A 23,581-nucleotide genomic window follows, 5' to 3' on the forward strand; every position below is an offset into this window, starting at 1 on the left:
AAGTAATACTAATTGATAGGAAAATCTTCATGAGTTGGATATCACCACTCTTCAGAGGGAGGTTGCGGAATCCGATGAAGAAATACCACAACTAGTAAGGAAAAGAAGGGAAAATACTACATGTAGGGGAGAATCTAGTAAAAGAGGAAAGAAAAATACTGGTAATCGACAACTTTTTAATGGTATTGTAATTATTATTACAAACAATTATTGTTCTAAGAAAGAAACTTATATGTTCTTTTAATATTTTCTCTTCAAAATAGGGAAAGAAAAACAACCTATGCAGTTGTTAGATGACGAAGATGATTGGGAAGATTTGCTATCACATGAAGAAGATGAACAAGCTGTTAGATGTGATGACGATGGAAGTAGTGATGACGTAGAAGATAATCAGATCCTTGGTTGATGAGAAAGATTTATTAATGCATTGCGTTTATTGTTTTAGAAGAACTCTTTAGAATTTTGTGTTTTGCTTTTCATTGTTATTTTTGAGTTGTTTGGCAACATTTCAGAGTTTATACTATGGTAGTAAGGTAGAAAACTTGTTATTATATGTTTTAACATAGTTTATTTCAGTATCTTTAACAATTTATCTTTTTCGTATTTTACGCTTCGAGGTGTGCCTCGAGGCACCGCCTCACCTCGTGGGGAGCAGACCGCCTCGAGGCGTAAAAACGTATTTTCAAACCTTGGTTTTAACATCTAACTGTTACAACATGACACAAGCATACATTTAAAATAGAATCTTGGTGAGAAACATTCAGTACCTTGGAAGTAGATACGTACATAACCATTTGCATTTGATTTTGGCCGCGACTTTGGGGAATAAAGAAAATTCCCCGGGAAATAAATTTTCGAGGGAATCCAGATTTTTTTGAAAGTTCTCTGGGGAATAAATTTTTATGGGGAATACAAAATACTCCCTCCGTCCCATTTTGTTTGGTTGTTATTCCTTTTATGGATGTCCCAAAATGTTTGGTCACTTTCCTTTTATAACATTCATTTAATTATTAAAATGATGAAACTTCCAAGACTATCCTTTAGTTTGAATACCATTCAAAGGCTCTAATTGGTTCTACGCTTCTACCAATGTTGTATTTATTGAAATACTGTATATTAAATAAGGGTAGTTTAGAGAAAGTCTTTATATTTGTCAACAATAAATATCATTTACTAATAAATTGAATTCCCCAAAACTACAAACAAAATGGGACGGAGGGAGTAAATTTTTTTTGAAAGTTCTCCTCCATCTCATCTGTTCTCTCTGCGACTTCATCTTCTTGCCACCTCATCATCTTCTCCGGTGAAAGTCGCCGGCCGGCCAATTTTCCGGCCGGCGATCTTCAAACATAAAAAAGAAATTAAAAATAAAGTTTTTTTCTCTCTCCCCTCTCTCCATATATTTTTTTTCCTTTCCTCTCTCTCTAGAACAGATCTAGAGAGAGAGGTTTCACGAACAGAGGATAGAGAAAGGAACATTGAGTCCAAAATTAATTCTACCGAAATTCACCAAATAGTAAAGAAGCATCAAGTGTTAAGAACTAAGCATAATTCACCAAATAGTAAAGAAACACTGAGTCCAAAATTAATTATACCGAAATTCAATCCCAAGAGGATCATGGATACTCGGTCCGACTTAATAAGATAACGTACACTTCTATGAACTTATGAGATCATACCCACATGTAACTCGAAACACAAAACAAGCCCAAATTAACACTTGATGCTTACTGTAATTTAGGTGAGTTATCTAAACTCAGAGAATCATCTATATCAATAAATAACAATGCAACCCAAGTAATATAGTAGAGGTCTAAAATCACCAATAAACAGTCTTAACCTAATCAATCCTAAATTAACTAATGAAATGGAATTACTAAAACACAATTAGATGTTTGAAGGTCGTCGGCTGGAGAATTGACCGGTTGACGGCTTTCGCCGGAGAAGATGATGAGATGGCGTGAAGATGAGGTGGTAGTGAGAGGTGATGAGATGGAGGAGCTTTTTTTTATAGCATCTTCTAAAATTACAAGCCCCTTAGCAATAAAAAGAAACATAAAAGTCAATCTTATTTTACTAGTTTTAAGAAAAGTGTTTATTCCCCGGAGAATTTTCTTTATTACCAAAGCTGCGGCCTTGATTTTACGAGATATAAGAAAAATTGAAATTTTGCACTACATCATTTAGAAATGCATCGAGAAATATCACGTTTGAATTTGTTGTAACCCCAATCTAGAGAATGACCTGTTATGACCGTGTAAAACAAAAAATTATAAAGACTTTTTTATGAAGGTAATCATGTTGATAAAGTAAAATTTTATGTTTGAAGTATCAAATTTACATAATTACAGTTATAAGATTACTACTTAATCTCTAAATGAATTAGAAAATTACAAAAGTTAATATTCAAATCGAGAAAGTCAGCAAAAATGAGAGCATGTTGCATAAGATAATTGTATCCTGAAAAACAAAAAAATCAAGTAAGAATGACTTAAAAAAAAAAAAACAAAATAACAATGATGATTTAGACAAAAAATAATAATAATAATGATTTAAACATATTAACAAAAAGGGTAAGTGCTTACCAAGTTCAGAATCTTCAGATCAACAAATTTGTAGATGAGAAGATGCATGATCATGATCTTGAGATCGTATGATGTATCGTCATGATTATCGCAACAAAAACATAGAAGAAAATAAGTTGAATCTAAGAAAAAAGAGATTCGAAGTTAAAATTCAAGAAACAGAGAAGAAAATATAGATTAGAAGTTAAAATAAAAATAAACAGAAAAAAGATAATAGAGATTCGAAGTTAAAATAAAGATAAACAAAGAAGACAATAGAGATCCAAAGACAATTTCTTACTGAGTTTAGATCTCAAGATGAGTAGATCGAACAAAAAGAAGAGAAGATGAGTATATCTTACCGAGTTGATCGAACGGTTGAAGTTAATATTCAAGTCGAGAAAGTCAGCAAAAATGAGAGCATGTTGCATAAGATAATTGTATCCTGAAAAACAAAAAAATCAAGTAAGAATGACTTAAAAAAAAAAACAAAATAACAATGATGATTTAAACAAAAAATAATAATAATAATGATTTAAACATATTAACAAAAAGGGTAAGTGCTTACCAAGTTCAGAATCTTCAGATCAACAAATTTGTAGATGAGAAGATGCATGATCATGATCTTCAGATCTTATGATGTATCGTCATGATTATCGCAACAAAAACATAGAAGAAAATAAGTTGAATCTAAGAAAAAAGAGATTCGAAGTTAAAATTCAAGAAACAGAGAAGAACATATAGATTAGAAGTTAAAATAAAAATAAACAGAAAAAAGATAATAGAGATTCGAAGTTAAAATAAAGATAAACAAAGAAGACAATAGAGATCCAAAGACAATTTCTTACTGAGTTTAGATCTCAAGATGAGTAGATCGAACAAAAAGAAGAGAAGATGAGTATATCTTACCGAGTTGATCGAACGGTTGAAGACTTGAGGGTTGAAGATCAGGGTTGAAGCCGAAAGGTTAAAGTGGGTTGAACTTGAAGGATGAAATCTTGAAGATAGGCTTAAAACTTAAAGACTAAAAGATTAGGGATTTAGGGTTCTTCAGCCGCTCAACTCTAGATCTAGGATTTGGAATTTGGGAATAGGAAGAGAAAAGGTCGGGAGATGGATAAAATGATTTTAGGTTTTCTTTTTTCATTTATATACTAAGTCATTTACAAAAAGAATTTGTTTCCACCCAAAACTTATTGCCCCGGAAACTTTGCTTCTTTCCCAAAACACATGCCATAAAAAACTCTTTTCACCATTACTAGAACTAAACTACAACCTCTACCGCCAACAACCCTTGGTTGGATTGGTAAAAGGTATAATCTTCCACCTTAATGGTCAAGGGTTCGAAACACATGCTGAACGATTAAAAAAAAACTACAACCTTTATCACTCTCAAACATATAAATGAAGAAGATTTTCTTCTTTGTCTCCCTCCATTACTCTCAAACAGTTATCAGAAGAGAACCTTCTTGTTCTTTTTTCATCATTATTTCAACTAAACTGAGACCTACATCATTCTCAAACATATAAGAGAAAAGATTTAAGTTTTAATCTCTCTAATTCATCTGCCATTTTATAAAAGAAAAGAATTTAGTTCTAATCTTTCTAATTCACCTGCCATTTTATAAAAGAAAAGGATTTCAGTTCTAATATCTCTAATTCATCTGCTATTTCATTTTATAAACCCCTTATTGGTGAAAGAAAAAATCTCAATGGATGAAGATCAACACACCGATTTCGTGACAACATTGCCTCTGAGATAGACCAAATTCTCGTTTATAGATAAGAGAAAATGATAATAGCGGATTGATCCTAAGAACAAAACGGGAAATTTTCATTTTTCTTCCCTGATCATGTTTTCAAAGATTAGATGTCACAAAAAAAAAGATAGTAAGAGTATTAGTAAATGCGAGAGAATGAAGTTAAATAATGGTGTGTTTGGTCGCATGATTCATAAGTAGGATTCCTATCAAAAGAGAGATTTGATAGGAATAAAAAATCCTTATGGTGTGTTTGGTTGCAGGATTCCTAAGTAGGATTCCTATCAAAAGTGGAATTTGGTAGGAATCATGAATTCTTGGTCTGTTTGGCTACCAAGAATCCTAGGACTCTTGAATCCTAAGGATTTTCTAATTCCAAAATTTGTATTGGACCAAAATCCCACCCTACCCCCTAGGATTTGCTAGGATTTTGGATTAATGAACCTAAATTTCAAACTTAAAATCAACAAAAAAATATTTTCTTCTACAAAATCATTATTTTTTTTCAAAATCATTATGTTTTTTCAAAATCATTAAGTTTTTAAAAAATCATATTTTTTCAAAAGACGTTTAAAAATACTCAAATAATAATAAATCATAGGATTCTTAGTTGCCAAACAAGCCAAAAAATATTACTTGGATTCATGAATCCGTGGAATCATGAATCCCAAGGACTCATGAATCCGCGGATTCATGATTTTCCATCCAAACACACCATTAGTCTATTTGGCTACCAAGAATCCTAGGACTCTAAAATCTTAAGAATTCCTGATTCCAAAATTTATATTGGACAAAAACACACCCAACCCTTAGTCTATTTGGCTACCAAGAATCCTAGGAGTCTAAAATCTTAAAATCAACAAAAATATATTTCCTTCTACAAAACAATTATTTTTAAAATATGTTTTTTCCCGAAAACCATTTTTTTTCTTCAAAAATAGTTTTTCTTTCCCGAAAATCATTTTTTCCTTCAAAAAATCGAATAAAATCGTTTTTTCTCCAAACCCGATTTTTCCGACAACAGTTTTTTCCTCAGAAAACCAATTCTTCTCCAATTTTTTTTTTCCAAAATCCTATTTTTCCTGAAAACAGATTTTTCCTTGAAAACTATTTTTTGTCCAAACCCCTTATATTTTTATTTCTTTTTTTTTTCGCGAAAACCATTTTTCCGATAACTGAAATTTCCTAAAAACTTTTTTGCTTCATGAAGACCGTTTTTCTCGAATTATGTTTTTTCCAAGAAAAACGATTTTCGAAAAAAATCTGCTTTCGGAAGAAAAAAAAATTTCGTGAAAGAGAAAGTTTCATGAAATCTCAGTTACCAAAAAAAATAATTTCGGGAAAAAAAATTATGAAGAAAACGGAGGATTCTCGAATGAAACGAGTTGCGAGAATAATGTTTCTTTAATATTTTTTTAAAGAAGTGTTAAAAAATACTCAAATAATAATAAATCATAGGATTCTTATTAGTTGTCAAACAATTTAAAAAATATTACTTGAATTGATGAATCCGCAGATTCATGATTCCGTCAACTAAACACATTATAAATAGAAAATGAATAAAGCTAGCAACGACTAAGAAGATGAACATAAATGTAGAGCATTACTCGAGCGAGAGAAACATTTAAACGGGCTTGTTAAGGATAGTTACTAATTATCACATCAATTTATTCGGAGATGGAGATCACAGTACATGCTAAATGGACAAATCAACTTGTAGTGATCGATGAGAAAATCATAAATAGTTCTTCTCTGTTGTTCATTAAGAAGTGATATAACCGCGCCAAATTAAACATTCTAAACTACCGGACCTAAAACCCATCTAAACTAGTGTCCTAAAGGCCATCTAAAACAGTGTCCTAAAGACCATCTAAACAACCTTCAATAACTCAACTTCAATAAACCATGGATTCCACCTCCACTGGGAAATATCTGAATCACAATATTGCTTAACATATCATTTTTTTTCATAACTTGTGTCTTAAACACATCATTTTTTTTTTGCATTTATTTGGCACAAATCAATATCCTGTCCGAAACAAAAACATGGGTAATATTGGTGCCAAAGAAGTCAAGTAATATGGTTTTCTGCGGGCGTATTGTTTTAATACTTCATAACTATATGTACCGTACTCAAACAATCTGAAGATAACAAAGTAAATTGTATTTCCTCCTTACAATACACAAAGGATTTGGGCTCTTAGAGATCCCGACTGATCTATGAGCTCCTTGTCTTACTCATTTGTCTTGGCATATTTCACTTAAATTCAATAATTAATTGATTCATATGATGTGATCCTCTATCGTATATTAACCTAAACTAGTTCTCAGTGTCAAGTTAGGCATTGGAAGAACCACTACTCCAATCTGCCCACGTTGAAAACATAGACAAAACACAAAGCCGTTGAAGCAATCACCGATAGAACACTAATGGTGAATTTCAAGATAAATTATTCAAGGCCAACAAAGCATCCGAAGTGAATCTCATGTTAGAATTAGACTATCAATAACTAATTATGTATTGCAGACGAAACTGATACTCTAAGAAGTAAAACAAAACCAGCTTATTATTAGAAACACCACACATTAAGAAAAAGAAAGATAGAACAATTACCTGACCTTTGGCAAGGCGTCTCCTGGTAGCCTTAATCCTTTTTGGTCAAAGAACAAGAGGCAAGAACTTATTGTTCTTGTAAAATGACAATCAGTATTTGAGCAATTGATAATCTCACCACCTTACTGCATCAAAAGACAACTGAAAACCTAACTAGATCAGATCGATACCCTAAGAATACATTACCTATTTGGTTGAAGTCCTAACTCGAAATTCCTACAAACTCGTTTCTCCTTTCCAGCCTTGGTAGCATCCTTGACATTAGAGAACATAAGAAATTCAAGAGTATTAGTAAATGAGAGAGAATGAAGTTAAATAAAAAGAAAATGACTAAAGCCAATAACGACTCAAAAGATGAACATAAATTTGGAGATCCACTCGAGCAGGAGAAACATGTAAATGGGATGGTTAAACATAGTTATTATTTACAATTAAGTAGATAATTCAAAAGATATTCGAGTAAAACTGTGCACGCATACAATCTAGAAACATAGGCTAGAAAGCTGGTTAAAAAAAAACCAAACTTGTTTGCTATAGAAATTTTGGGTCTTAATAACATCATAAGCCCAATACAAACAAATCATTTTTGCATCACAATGTATTAGAAAAAATGTAAATAACCCTACGCCTTTTACTGTTTAATTTCATGCAACTTAATTTATATTACGTAAAAAATAAATCTATTCCTACACATATCTACAACTTCACTAAACAATCAACACATTATTGATGAATTTGTGTATTTGCACGAGGATAAACATGGATTAAGGGAAATGGATTTATTGCCTATTTGTAATTAAATTTGGGCACTAAACCCAATGTATTTTTTATACTGGGCCTTTCACCCATCTCCCCATTATTACAATATTCTATTTGTTAGGAAAACCAAATTTAGATTGTCTATGTACTAATGTCCTTAAGAAAATGCACAGATATTCGAACTTCTTGATTATCGTTGATTAGTCTGCCATAATGTCAAGAAACAGTTCTTTTAATCTTTCCCTACTTAAACCATGGACATATATAGTGCGGATGTGGTGCACTTTTGTATTGATACATGTATTTTGCGCTTTTGGGTAGTATTGATACATGTATTTTACCCTTCAAATTTAACTGAAATGTATGCTTCCAAATATGAAAACGTATTATATAGATAAACAGAAAGATATGAATCACAGTAATGTTCAAAATATTGTAGTAATTTTTAATACCCGGAGACTTGACACATCAAATTATTCGTGGCGGAGATCATATTACATACTCAATGAACAAATCAAACTGTAGTGATTGATGAGAAAATCATAAATAGTTCTTCTCTATTGTTCATTTAGTGTGTAATATCTTATTATTTATTTGTATTGTCTGAAAACCGTTTAAGTTGGAGCCTAGTGGTCTTTGAGGCTTCTTCGGATCCAACTAAGGGAACCTATGAATCAGTTCGGAATTTATCACCCCATGTTATTACGTAAATAAGTAAGTACATCTGTTCAATTTCCTCATTGGTGTTGGTTATAAAAGTTCTTATACCTGCATAATTTATCGCGCAATGTCACAATAATATTGGCTATTGGCTCGGACAAGCTGACACACACACAAACACGCACATACAGGCAGCGGGATCTGCTCGTACTATTTCAAGAACACAGATCATATTGGTGCCAAACAGGTCAAATAATATATATGGCTTTCTACCTGCCTAATGTTTTAATACTTCATAACGAAATGTCCCGTACTCAAATTAATTGATGATACAAAAGTAAAATGTATATTTCCTCCTTACAATACACCAAAGATTGGGTTCTTAGAGATCCTGACTGATCTATGAGCTCGTCTGTCTTACTCATTTACCTTCGCATCTTTCACAAAAATTCAATGTCTAATTGATTCAAATAATGTGATCTACTCTATCATATATTAACCTAAACCAGTTCTCAGTGTCCAGTTAGGCATTGGAACAACCATTACTTCAAGCAACTTAACACTTCCTTTACTAGTAATTTTTCCTATTTCCATCTACCCACATTTAGACACGAGAAAATGCCATGCAAGCAATCGTCTTATTGAACACTAATGGTGAATTTCAACATAAATTATTCAAGGCCAACAAACCATCCAAAGTAAATCTCATGCTTAGACTATCAATAACTAATTTTCTATTGAAGGCAAAACTGATACTCTAAGAAGTAACACAAAACCAGCTTATTAGAAACACCAAACATTAAGAAAAAGAAAGATAGAACAATTACCTGACGTTTGGCAAGGCGTCCCTGATGCCCTTAATTTTTTTTTGGTCGAAGAAGAGGGAAGAACTTCTTGTTCTTGTAAACTCACGATCAGCATTTGAGCAATGGATAATCTCCCCACCTTCCTGCATCAAGAGACAATTGCAAACCTAATTAGATCAAATCGATACCCTAAGAATACATTAACCCATTTGGTTGAGGTCCTAACTCAAAATCCCTATAGACTTGTTTCCCCTTTCCCGCATTGGTAGCATCCCCGACATTAGAGAACCGAAGAAATTCAAGAATGAGAAGAAGTAAAATATTTTCACCTTGTTTGCTACATGAAGCTTCTTGCCTCTGTTTTTTCTTTCTTCTTTCATTTTCTTCCTGGACTTCTCATAACTGAATTATAGTGGAAAAACTACCCTTAATTGTTATTGGGGTTTTCCAAGTTTTCTCTATAAATTCCTTGCCTAAAACACAAAATGAGACTTCTATGTATAAGGATAGATAGTTTCCAAATTTCCATATTATAGTAGCTTTGTCTTCCAATAACATGATCAGAATCAGGTTTAGAACGAATTAACAACGACAAATAAGAAAATCCCTAAAACTGTTACTCAAAGAATAATGAAACTCCTATGGAAATTCCAAATTAAGGTCATAATGGAGGTTGTAACGAAAACCTTCAGTACCGAAGAAGGAAAAGAAACGCGCCGAGAGATTTTGTCCATTAGAGGGAGAGAAGTAATCAACCTTTTCCGTTGAATCTGGTAAATGGGGATGATTTTTCGATCAAGTTTCATACAGGGTGTGTGACAACTGAACATGAGTGGACTGTGGACCCATAAGCAATCACAGGGTTTAATATGACGTAGACTGTCAATCTTGATTAAGGAACCGAGATTATCAAAAATTTGGGGATTATTTATCAACCAACACAAGAACTACCCACATGACCAATCCCACAACCAAATAATGGAGAACTCAGAGAAGATGTCATTGACGCTTTCAGGGGTAAACCGGAAATCTGTGACCTACCGCCAATTGGTTATTCACCTGTGTTTGAAGCAGGCTGTAAAATTACAGAAGATACTGAAAACTGTCAAAATAGAAGTGCATCATCTTGTAAGTGAGACCGGTCCATATGCTTCACGGTTATGAAGCTCCGAATAAACCTCTGGAAAACATCAGTTGATTTGCTTTCGTTAATTATAGTTTTTTCTCACAAGAATGAAAATCAAATAATCAAATGAGTACTTTAACCCATCACCTCTCTAACTTTAACATGGCCCGAATAAGACTAGTCGCCCCGTCGCAAAAATGCCTGAGAAAAAGAACAAAAAAAAAAAAGTTCATCAATTCGAGAAGATATGTAGAACAAGAGAGTTGTTTAGAGGCAAATTGACTTGGACCTCAGACAGGAAAATATATTCTTATAAGACAAATTAACGTCTCCTCATAACACCAGGCAAAAAATGGAGTTCATCACATGTTAAGGAATGAAAAGATAAAGCAAGATCCTTAAATCACAATGTAGAGTTGTGAGGCATAATAAAGATATCAAAAACACAATAAACCTTAGAATGACCAGAATGCCACAAAGTTATGCAAAAAGAGCCATACATATCTGACATCAACATAGTGATCTTACTGTTTTCCACAAAAGCGTCGTCGGAAACCACACAGCTGAGGCTCATTTTTTTTTTTTTTTTTTTTAAGATTTGAATTAATAATTAAAAAGAAGGTCTGTACAAAAACTTGGGAATTGGCTAGGAAGTTTACATGTTACTAGGAAGTTTATATGTTACTTCATTAGCTCATACCAGTTCAAAATAAAATCCAAATAGGAGGCTTTGAATGTCCTCGACCTCTAGCAAGCTATTCTCATTACACTCTTTGAATGTCCTGTTATTTCCGAACTTCCAAACAGACCATACTATTGCACTTGGAATGAGCTTCCACATATCCTTCTTATGTTTTTTTGTCTGATCCTGCTCCATTGGTGTATGACCTGCACCACTGACAGTATAAAGTAACCACTGAAAACAGAGAAAACTAACTGATCCAGAGAAGAAGCACAGATGGAGCCAGATAAATAGCACGAGATAAACGTAGCAGCGTAACTACAAGTGATGGTACGCAGTACACAAAAATATTAACCACCATGAAGCATTCCCTTGCAATGGCAGCGAAGTACATCTAAAGCAAGGACCATTCGACAAATAGCGTAGGTCTCGGATAAGATGAAAAAGAATTTCTGAGCAAATAAGTTGTATTACAGTACTAGGTCAAACGGGCCCTTATCAACCCGAAGGAACCTCATCCACAAGAAACAAAAACCCCTCTAGCACCTTTAAAAGACAAACAAAGATAAAATAAAAGAGGAAGCAAGTTAAAACTTAAATCTCCAACTAAAATCCTCTGGAAAGCAAAGAATGCAGTAAGAACAATCACTTCAGTTGGTTAAGTATGGACAGCAGCAACTACTGTAATGCAAACCCTAAAAATGAAGTGAGAATTACCAAACCGCTACACAAACAATTCAAAATAAGGACATCCTCAGAAAGACCAAGTGATTTTTCAGTGAAATGCATAGTCCTAGAAAATGGAAGATCAAGACGAGTGCTGGATAGCAAACTTCCACTGAAATTTCCTCAAATATTTGAAGGCAATCACAAATGAAATGCCGTAAAGATATCGTCTTACAAAAATAAGAAACTTCTATATGTTGGGTGTAGTAAACCTGCTTCAAGAAGAAACCATGAAACTATGTCAACCTAATTCCACGATACCGAAAGCAAATCTAGAAAGATCCTCTTTGCGGCAGTACAAGAAATTCAATTAACCTGTAGGATAGAAAACCAAAGAAAGCATAAGTTCCACACCAATTTAAGGAAGAAATTCGAACACAAAACTTTTTGACAGGAGAGCGCTTCGATACTACAAAAGGCGCCAAATCTAAAAAGGTCAAGGAATTTTAAACACGGCGGGAAAATCGGACGCATTGTAAACTAAACTTTCGGCAGAGCAAGAAGTAGAAAACCCCCTTGAGATTAAAAGGCTCAGCTTAGATCCAACTCCTAGTATACCGAATGCCAGCGATCATCAGAATTTCGACCAGCAAAATCATGCAAATAGCATCGTTATATCCAACTAGATCTTGTAGTCGTCAGAACAAACATAACCTAAACACAAAAACATACTGCCACGGAACAAAGACAGAAATCTCCCTCGAAAAGAAGTACCACACCAGTTCTTCAAGGGTTAAATCTCAATTACCATGGGAAAATGAGGAAGGGAGGTTCAGAGGAAGACCAAAAGTGAAACTACGTGAAACTACAAAAGGGTTAAGTTTTTAGGGGTCAATCAAAACGTAACTGTTTCCTGAACTGTTGCGAGCAGGTACGGAGTGCTAAAACCTCCAACTGAGCCCCTGGAATAAGGAGAAAAAAATTGCATGTACTCAATAGTCAAATAGAGAACCTATGAACTAAAGAACCAAGATAGGATATAAAACCTCCTTAACAATCAGATCGCTTCTCAGAGTAGATCCTATCATCTGTAGATAAGTAATACAACTAAGAAATCAAGATTAATTTATCCCCCTCGAAATGTGGAAATGTAACCAAACGAAGCGGAAGAAAAGAGAAACTGAAGAGACAATATTAACACAGCCAATCAACAAAACAAAGTAGATTTTAGAGTGGGAGTTCAAATGTCACCCTTTTCTACATCAAAAGATCATCCAAATTTTAGAAACTAACACTCCGTAACGTTATCCCTGTATGAAACTTGAAGGACTACCTATTTGGTCAACATTCGAACGTGATAAAAACCTACACAAGAAACAAATACCACTCTACATAATCAGCTTCAAATAGAAAAACCCTACAAGACAATCGACCATGATGAAGCAAGTCCAAGACACATAAAGAAAAGACACCTAACAACTACAGCACAAAAAAGTTCTGAAGTATACCGAAATGAAACTGGGGCAACAAAACCTGAACGAAGCTTGAGATAAACCAACTTCCCTCTGTCAAGTAAACCTCAGTTGTTCTAAAATAGCCGCAATTAATTAAATGGTCCTCAAAAAATGTTAGCAAATGGGCATTAGAGCAAATTCCTCAATTTATGCATAGGTAATAACACCCTCAGAGAAGACTTTCATATAACAATATAAATCAGGAAAACCCCCTAAAATAGAAACTAGATGGCGTCTAGTTGCAAATCTCTGGGGACATCAATTGATTTTTGCATGCTTTAATTATAACTTTCCACCGAGGATAACAATCAAAGAAACTAGCAGTTCAGAAGCCTCTTCACACAGTTAACTTGACGAAGATGACCACAATTGTCCTAGCAAACCAATAAATTATGGAAGAATAGGACTGACCATCCTATCACGAAGATCCCTGAGAAGGAGAAAGAACATGAATTATGTCTTTCAATTGAAGAAGACCTCATGAAGAAAAAATAAGAAACTGAAAGAGGTAAGTTCAATCAGAAAACCCCCTTCACAAAAAACAAAAGAACCCAGTCCTCAAATAGAACACTACTTGAAACAAGAATACCGATACTTAGGTACTATAGTAGATTCACTGTTTTATTTTCTTAAGTTAACTAGTACATTTTTTTTGAAAAGACTGAATTAATATATGAAAAAAGGTGGTATAGTACAATGAAGAGAGCAGACTAGACGCTAAAGATTACATCGTCAACTCATATTCCTGAAAGTATTAAATAAATTAAACGTTACCGAGATAAAGCGGCAAACCCTCCTTTAGAAGGATAAAAACGACAGGGAAGAGTTCTTTCCAATCTACACTTGAGAGCAAACCAAATCACGTGTTCTTTGAGTAAGCCAATTCAAAAATCCCAGGGGAAAACAAATGAATTTTGCATGACTAAATTATTATTCCTCTAACAAGGATAAAAGTTAATAAGAGACACTCCTTCAAATACATCAGCAACAACAGCTCACAATTGACAAGCTAAAAAGACCCGACCACAATTATAAATACCGTAGGAAGGCATATAAAAAACCAACGCCTTCCCCATTGGAATGCAGGATGAATAGGAATAAATATTCCACCAGAAAGACAACTTAGCAAGAAATCGAGAACAAAAGCTACCAATTTTTCATTTACAAAGATCCCACTACGAACTGACAGGAAGGCACTAAACTAGACAATCCCCGTTAGACGAATGAACAAAGCCCATTATTCGGCGTAACAAAGACACTGACTTCCCTGTAGAAGATTGTGAAACAAGTTATATTGCATGTTTCTGTATTAACAATAAACTAGGAAAACCTGTAATGCATTGCATATGCTAGACTCCCTGCACGTAAACATTTGCGTTTTTAGTTCCAAGAACTGTGCTACTGATTAGAGAAACAACAATCACTTCAAAGACATCCTCAAATTTTACCTCCTGGTTGAAATATCCAGATGACCAAGATATCCTGAAGTTACGCAGAAGCAGCCGTACCTGTTACACCACGAACGGATACCTAAGCTTCTGTTAAGAAACACCCAATGAACAACAGATTTCAGATAGAGTAACTGAAAAACTAGATAAAGTTTAAGTTTCTATACCGACATTTCTGATACATCGACACAGATGATCCTACAGTTCGCCGAAAGCTTCCCTAGAAGCCACACCTGGGGCTTAATTGGAAGAATATGAACCTATGCTTCCCCTTTGAAGAGCAATTGAACCAATAAACTGTTTTCGGCATCATATTCATTTTCTTAAGTCATTAAAAAGTAATTATCGATGAACTAATAACCCCTTCAATATCAAATACAAACTTGACAACTATTTGTAGTTGCAGAAGCAATCGAAAATTCCCTAATTGAATATCTACCGAATTTGCAGAAGCAATCAACTGATCAAGAATGAAAATGTCAAAATCCAACCCATGTTATACTACGCTAATCAGAGAAACGATTGAAGAATCAAATCTAGATGTTCGAAACCATATTATCTACGAAACCCTAGATTAGTCGAAAGAAAAACAGTGGAATGGCACTGTCATAGTACAGGAAGTATGGAACAGATATCCCCCACTGGAAGATAACTTCCATTGAAACAACCAACTTAACAAGAAAACCATATTCAAGAGTTCAAGTGTTACTAGTTTCCACCAGTAGATTATCTGACTTTTAATTGCCAACACCCCATAATGCTGTTCCGACGATAAGTGAAGAAATCCCAATTGGTCAACGATTGGACCAGAAAGAAGCCTTCGCAAGAATTAACCCCTCTAAATAATCAACTTGAAATTGAAAACCCGCTTCAGAGAAGCCAGACTTCTGCACATATATCCAAACCATATAAAGCTACGACTACGATGAAGTCCAAGACATGCACACCAAATATAAATAAGCAACTACAAAGACAGAAAAACCACTACCTTCATCCTCATTAAACTTGAGACGGGAACCCCTTTTAAGAAGATAAATTAAGTCCACAATACACCAGCATCGTCCTGGACTACAAACAATAAAGAAAGGCTTAAGCGACATGTTAGGAAACAAATTGCTAGAGAAAATTCATTTTCTAAAGTCATTAAAAAGTAATTATCGATGAACTAATAACCCCTTCAATATCAAATACAAACTTGACAACTATTTGTAGTTGCAGAAGCAATCGAAAATTCCCTAATTGAATATCTACCGAATTTGCAGAAGCAATCAACTGATCAAGAATGAAAATGTCAAAATCCAACCCATGTTATACTATGCTAATCAGAGAAACGATTGAAGAATCAAATCTAGATGTTCGAAACGCGAACCAAAAACAATAAAACCATATTATCTACGAAACCCTAGATTAGTCGAAAGAAAAACAGTGGAATGGCACTGTCATAGTACAGGAAGTATGGAACAAATATCCCCCACTGGAAGATAACTTCCATTGAAACAACCAACTTAACAAGAAAACCATAAGCGAAAGACGGAACAAGAGTTTTAAATATCGCAGATTCTTGAAAATATTTGGATAGGTAACCTCGTACAGAGAGTGCTAATGTAACCAGATAATATTTGGATAGCCTCTCCTTGGAGTTGGTCCAAGTAGCAAATCCCTGAAAAACGAGAATTGATTTTGCTTCAGTTAATTATAGTTTCTCTAACAAAGACAAAAATCAAAGAAGCGACGGGAAGTTAACTTGACAAAGCTGACCCTAATCATTCTACCAAACCAATAAATCAAATGAGTACTCATAACTATTGAAAACACCCTAAAACGAAACGAAATAGAACACCTTTTTAACCCATTGCTTCTCATACATTAACAAGGTAGAATACAATTACCCGTCCCATCACAGAGATGCCTGAGAAAGAGAACAAAAACAAATGTGTACATCAATTCAAGAAGAAAGTTCAATAAGATAACCCCCTTCTCACAAAAAAAAGGACCTGGCCCTCAAATAAATGAATATCACCATTGGGGCGCGAGAGTACTTTTGAGTATTGTGGCTCCTGAAAATGTATTGAATGGATACATTTTTCTATATAAACATAACTAGCAACTTCATAAAGGAACAATAAGGAAGAAGACTTCTATAGGACGATAGAGGATAGGGCATTTCACAAAACAATGTAATCTCTTCGTGGAATAAGTCCAATCCTATCATCCCTGCCAAAAAATAAATTAACTTTTCATGCTTTTACAAACACACCTCTACCGAGTATAAAAATTGAAAAAGCAAAGAGCGGAAGACCCCCTCCCAATATAAAGAGCTCATTAGAAGTAGAAAGGGACGAAACTTCAGAGGCAAATGGGCTTAGACCTTAGACAGGAAAATCCCTTATGAGAAATCAAATAAACGTCTCCCTATAACACCAGTCCTCGAAACGGATAAAAATCAGTTCATCACATGTTAGACAATGAAAAGATAGAGCGAGATTTTCACAATGTAACAAGCTAGAAACTAAAAAATAAATTTAACAATGTAATGTTTACCCCGGGCACATAAGAAACGCATGGAAAGCCGGTCTTTGGGTATGGGATACTCCTGAAACGTATTAAATACATTTGATGTTAGAGGTACACCCTCATACAGAGTTATAAACGAAAAGTGACAGAATGAACATTAAGGAACTGATGCAAAATAGGAAAACCCCCCGGTAGATAGCCAAATAACATCTCTTGGAGTAAGACCATTCTATAGATCACTGCGAAAATCAAACGAATTTCACTTGCTCTAATTATTAATCCTTTAACATGGATAAAAATCAAAGAATTAAGTTAAGAACTAGAACACCCGCTTCCTAAGATGGACGCATCAGTGCTTGAAAAGGATCAGAGGCAAATTCGAATGGCTCTAATGAGGAACACCAGGCTCTATGAGTACTTATAACTATTAAAAACACCCTAAAATGAAACATACTAGAATAACTTTCTAACCCATCGCCTCTCTAATATTAACATGGCAGAATAAGACTAGTCGTCCCATCACAAAGATGTCCCAGAAGAGAACAACGACAAATAAGAAGAAAGAAAAGAAACCGAAAGAAGTTTAATTAGATAACCCCCTTTTCACAAATAAAAAGAACATGGCCCTCAAGTGGATCATGATTGGGACACAAGAGTACTTTTGAGTATTGTAGGCTCCTGAAAAAGTATTAAGTAGATTCCTTGTTTCTACGTTTACATAACCAACCTTCATAAAGTAGCAATAGCTATGAAGACTTCTACAGGACGGAAAAACCCTGCATTTCACAAAACAATGTAATGTCTCCCTGGAATGAAAACTATCATGCATTCATGCTTCTATAGTTAAATGATAGTGTTTCTCCTAGCATAAGAGGAACACGAACCAGATTTTTAAATGTCACTGATACCTGAAAATATGGCATGCGTGTTAATGGTAACTTCTCCAACAAAATCAAAGGAGCAAGTTCGGAAGCCCCCTTCTCGCAGTTAACTTGACAATGTTGACCACAATCTTCTTAGCAACAGGACTAACCATTCCATCACGAAGATCCCTCATAAAGAGAACGAAATAAATAATGTCCGTCAATTCAAGTAAACCACCTAATGAAGAAACTGAAAGAAGAAAGTTCAATGAAAAAGAACCAGTTCATGAGAAGACATAAGAACACAGTTTTCAAATAGAACACCACTACGTACAGTTCCTATTTTTCTTTTTATATATTCAACATAATTTTCAAAAAAAAAAAAAATAGAACACTACTACAACATGAGAGGTCCGGCAGATTCCTCAAAATGTATTCACTGGTTTTACCTTTTCTACATTTGCATAACTAACACCTTCATAAACCACCAGTAAGGAAGAAGACTCTATAGAACGACATCAGATAGGAAAAACCCCCTCAATTCACAAAACAAGATAATGCCTCCCTAGAGAAAGACCAGTTTTCAAATTCCTGGGCAAAAAACGGATGGACTTTCCATGCTTCAATAATTACTCCACCAACCTGGTTAAAAAATCAAAGAAGAAAGTTAAAAGACTGGAACCCCCTTCCAAGATAAACAACCAATTGTCCACCACCCTTCGGTGTAGTAGGACATCCCTCTTAAGTCCATGAGGTCTTGGGATCGAGTCTCAGTGGAAGCAGTTTATCACCAAGATTTATCCCAAGTAATTTAGGCACTAAATAAAGTAGATGTTGTAATTATCGGTTTAACATAGGCGGTTATCGTGCTTATCACATCTTAACGATGTATCAATGCCTTGTAGCGACTAACGCAAATCGTAGTCGATTTCTCAAAAAAAATAAAAATAAATAAACAACTAATTGGTAATGATTATAAAGGACAAAATCATATAGGCATTCCTAAGAAATTCAACAGGGAAATCCTCTCTAGGAAATATAATTAAAGTCGACTCAAGACACCAGTCATCCTTTAAACCAACAATCACAAAGTATGAAATCACACGATAGCGAGTCATAACTCATAAGATACAACAACATTTTTAATAGCGCATATTAGAAACTGTGAAGGGAGATTAATGGTGTATTGTAGCCTGATACATGAGAACAATGATTCAAAATTTGGTAGAGTACACTACGCGCCTAAAGGCGAAGCAGCATGTTTTTGCCTCAAGGCGAACGCATCTATAGAAAGAATAGAACTTACAAGCATCATCTAAGTTTATGCAACACATGAAGTAACAATATTTATAGTTCTTATTTCTTAAACACTTTAATCTCTATTATTGTAGCAAAGTGAAAAAGGCTAATATTATCTTATCTTCGAACATCCAATTCGAAGATCCTAGGAAAACCAAACGAATTTTTGCACACTCTAAATAGGTAAACCTTGATGAAGAAGGATTAGCCAACAATATCCGAAGGTTTTATGAAATATATTGAAACCAGGAAAACCCCTTGAGAGCAAACCGAATTACAACTCCTTAGAGTAAGTCCAATTCAAAGACCCTGGAAAAAACATAAGAATTTCGCATGCTTCAATTATTATTACTCTAACGCGAATAGAAATTAAAGAGTCGACACTTGCTTGCCCAAGTGGTTGAAAGTCTTGACATAAACTCCAAAACCCTGGAGGTCCCAGGTTCGATTCCCAGAGGAGGTGGAGTCTATGGTTTATAGAACTTGGGTTAGTAAGGGTATAATAATGTAATAAATTTGTCGGGCTTTAGGCCTCTTTCATGTTGTTGGGTTTTTTCTTTCAACAGTCTCAATAAATCTTTATTGAGAGAAAAAGAATACAAAGGAATTGGAAAAAGATTGTGAGGGAACAAGTTACGACACAATCTCCTTCGAATTCAGTATGAAATCCAAACAAGTGAAACTGCTAACCCAAGGCATGGTCCTAGACCAGTGAAACAAAAGTCCTAGAACATCTTCGATTTCAATCCTAGTGGGCCTAGCAGACTCCTTAAAGGTGCAGGAGTTCCTAAACTTCCAAACAGACCATACAATTGCATTAGGAATAAGATTGCACAACTCTTTCTTGATACCCTTAGTGGCCAAATTGCTCCATTGCTCCAACAGCATGTGCAGAGAGGAAGGCAAACATACATGAATCTCAGCTTGATTTAGGAAAAATAACCAGAGATTGGTTGCCTCCTTATAATGGATGAACAAGTGATCAGACGACTCCTCCTGCTCCTTGCAACAGATACATCTACTAGGCAAGATCATCCCATGTCTCCTGAGGTTATTGAGGGTTGGAATTTTGCCCGGCACAGCAGCCCAAACCCCAAAACTAACTCTAGGAGGAATCACAGAATTCCAAATGACTTTAGCAACCGGGAAGAAATGATCCTCTGAACCTTGATGGCTAAGTCTGGTATACATGTTGTTGGGCTTTAAACCTCTGTCATTAATGGTTTAACTTGGCGGTTATCGTGTTTATCACATCTTCATGATGTATCAATGTCTTGTAACGACTAACGTATATCGTGGTCGAATTCTCAAAAAAATAATTTAAGAAAAAAAGAAGTTAAGGAAGCAAGTTACGAGAGACCCCATCGTAGTTGAACCCAGTCCACCTACCAAACAATAAATACTGGCAAAGAACAATTGAACTACCGAAAAACCGATCACAAAGATAAAGAACAAAGGAAGGTTTTACAATAAGCCACCGTCTTCCCATGAAAATACATGTAGAATATGAACAAATGTTCCGCCACAGACCCTGAAAAATAAAATGGAAACGGAAGTTATTTTCATTTGAAAAGATACCCATGAGAGGAAACCAGATTGTTTCTCGTTGCATATCCCTGGAGACGTCAAGTGATATGGCATGTGTTAACTAAAACTTCTCCAACATGGATAAAAAATCAAAGAAGCAAGTTCAAAAGCCCCCTTCTTACATATAACTTGACAATGTTGACCTTCCTAGCAAACCAATAGACTATGGCAGAATAGGACTAACCATTCCATCACGAAGATCCCTGATAAAAAGAACGAAAGTAAATTATTTCTGTCAATTCAAGAGACCACCTAATGAATAAACCGAAAGAGGAAAGTTCAATGAAAAAGACTCAGTTAACAGAAAACAAAAGAACCCAGTTCTCAAATAGAATGAATTCACTGGTTTCACCGTTTCTATATTTGCGTAACTAACACCTTCATAAACCACAAATAAGGAAGAAAACTATACAACAACAAAAGATAGGAAAACCCCCCTCAATTCACAAAACAAGGTAATGCCTCCCTGGAGAAAGACAAGTTCTCACATCCCTGGCAAAAAACAGATGGACTTTGCATTCTTCAATAATTACTCCACCTAACATGGTTAAAAATCAAAGAAGAAAGTTAAAAGACGAGAACCACCCTTCAAAGATAAACAACTCATTGGTGATTATAAAGGACAGAATCATAGAGGCAAATCCTAACAAAATTCAACAGACAAATCCTCTCTAAGGCGAATCCACTCAAAGAGATGTAATTGAAGTCGACTCAAAACGCCGGTCGTCCTTGAAACCAACAAACACAAAGGAGGAATTCACATGTTAGCGAGTCATAACTCGTAAGATAGAGCAAGGTTCTTAATAGAGCATATTAGAAATTGTGAAGGAAATTTAATATCGTATTGTTGCCAGATGGACATGAAACAATGTTTCAAAATTCAGTAGAGTATTCGCGCATATAGGCAAAACGGGGACCACATTTTTGAATATTGGAGATTCTTGAAGAATATTTGGATAGGTAATGAGGTGTTAACAACTCATAGCAGCAATTAAGAGAATACTTATGTAATTAAGTAAATCAGGAAAACTCCCTTTAGAGGAAACTAGATCGCGTACCCTTTGAGGAGGTCCAAGTTGTAAATCCCTGGAAAATCAATTGATTTGGCCTCCATTAATCATAATTTCTCTAGCAAAAACAAAAATCAAAGAAGCAAGTTCAGAAATAAATTGATTTCGCTTCCCGTTAATCATGGTTAACTTGACAAAGTTGACCCCCGTCTTCCTAACCAATAGAGTAAAGTGAGTACATATAACTATTGAAAACACCCTAGAACGAGACGAACTAGAATGGCTTTTTAACCCATCGCCTCTTAACATTAACATTTCAGAATCAGGCTAAGAACCAAAACAAAAACAAAAAACAAAGTATCAATCACTTCAAGAAGATATGAAGAAAGAAACAAAACTGAAAGAAAAAAGTTCAATTAGATAACCCCCTTTCAAAAATAAAATAACCTAGTATCACCATTGGGACGCCAGTACTTTTTAGTATTGTAGGCTCCTGAAATAGTATCAACTAGATTCATTATTTAATAGGACAATAGAGATCAGCTTTCACCCTGCATTTCACAAACAATGTAATGTCTCCCTAGAATAAGCACAATTCTCACATCCCTGTGAAAAATAGAAATGAACTTTTCATGCTTCTACGACACATCTCTCACAAGTACAAAAACTGAAAAAGCAAAGAGAGAGTGAGGGAGAAAACCTGCTTCCATTAGAAGAAACCTCTTCGTAATTGAAAAGAACTAAACCCTAGAATCAAACTGGCTTGGACCTCAGACAACAAAATCTCTTCTAAGAAAACAAATTAATGTGTCCCTATAACACCTGTCAACCTGGAAACAAAACCAAAAAGGAGTTCATCACATGTTAGGTAATTACAAGATATAGCAAGAATCTTATAATATAGCTCGCTGCAGACGAAAGAAAAGGAAACTGAAAACAGAAAGATCAGTCAACAAAACCTGTCACAGAAAATAAAAGAACCCACTCCTCCAAAATGGAAAACCCCGAGAATGCTTTAGAGACTGCAAGTTCCCAGAAAAGTATTCAATAAATTCACCTTCATAAAGAAACAAATAAGGTTATTACTCCCTAGAGAGAGTTCTGTTGCCACAAAATAAAAGAAGTTCAAAAAGCGCTTCTCCGACAATAGAATCAAATGAGTAATTATAACAATAGAAAAGGCCCTAAAAATAAAGGAATACGCATCGCCTCTCCGACATTTTACATTGCAAATTAAGAATTGCCTCCCCAACAAAGAGATGCCTGAGAAAAAGAACGAAAAGCACAAATATACCAATTCAAGAAGATATGAAGAAAGAAAAGAGAAACTGAAATATGGAAAGTTCAATCAGGTAACACCCTTTCCACAAAACAAAAGAGCCTAGCCCTGAAATTGATCACCCTTTGTGAAAAGTATTAAGTAGATTCATTATGCCTATTTACATGACTTTTTTTTTTTTGAAAAGTTTGAATTAATTAGAGAAAGGAGAATGTACAAAAGAATTGGTGGAATCACAGATGAAGATGTGTTACTTCATGATATAATCTCAACTAGAAATGAAATCAAAATAGAACAAATTATGAGCTCAACCAATATTTCGACTCCAGTGGAATAGGAGACCTAGGATATCTTCCGCTTCTATTATAAGACTATGGGCTAAATCATTAAAATTACTATCCTTTCTAGCTTTCCAAATGGACTAGCAAAT

The 23,581-nt window shown here is 34.7% G+C and overlaps 1 protein-coding gene and 1 long non-coding RNA gene across 2 annotated transcripts in view; both read right to left on the reverse strand.

The window, feature by feature from the left end:
• Nucleotides 1-2,272: 2,272 nt before the first annotated feature.
• On the reverse strand, nt 2,273-2,788 carry LOC147556994 (uncharacterized). The gene is made up of 2 exons (XR_015233735.1): nt 2,586-2,788; nt 2,273-2,460 (listed from the first exon to the last, which is right to left on the reverse strand). It is a non-coding gene; the product is annotated as an uncharacterized LOC147556994 (long non-coding RNA).
• Nucleotides 2,789-9,637: 6,849 nt separating this feature from the next.
• Nucleotides 9,638-23,581, reverse strand: part of LOC147556995 (uncharacterized) — a 29,080-nt gene continuing 15,136 nt past the window's right edge. Inside the window, exons 13-25 of the mRNA XM_086658034.1 lie at nt 22,832-22,929; nt 20,985-22,702; nt 18,022-20,806; nt 17,841-17,889; nt 17,141-17,192; nt 16,184-16,508; nt 15,588-15,667; nt 14,767-15,486; nt 14,600-14,659; nt 11,873-11,909; nt 10,990-11,177; nt 10,437-10,490; nt 9,638-10,343 (exon numbers count right to left, since the gene is read on the reverse strand). Coding sequence (XP_086514160.1) covers nt 10,467-10,490; nt 10,990-11,177; nt 11,873-11,909; nt 14,600-14,659; nt 14,767-14,772 — 315 coding nt within the window. The 5' untranslated portion in view covers nt 14,773-15,486; nt 15,588-15,667; nt 16,184-16,508; ... (3 more) ...; nt 20,985-22,702; nt 22,832-22,929 and the 3' untranslated portion in view covers nt 9,638-10,343; nt 10,437-10,466. The remainder of the gene's footprint in view (nt 10,344-10,436; nt 10,491-10,989; nt 11,178-11,872; nt 11,910-14,599; nt 14,660-14,766; nt 15,487-15,587; nt 15,668-16,183; nt 16,509-17,140; nt 17,193-17,840; nt 17,890-18,021; nt 20,807-20,984; nt 22,703-22,831; nt 22,930-23,581) is intronic.

The sequence above is a fragment of the Eschscholzia californica genome, unplaced genomic scaffold (assembly GCF_041429995.1).
Source record: "Eschscholzia californica isolate CP2 unplaced genomic scaffold, dmEscCali1.0.p SCAF_2, whole genome shotgun sequence".
NCBI classification, from domain to species: Eukaryota; Viridiplantae; Streptophyta; class Magnoliopsida; order Ranunculales; family Papaveraceae; genus Eschscholzia; species Eschscholzia californica.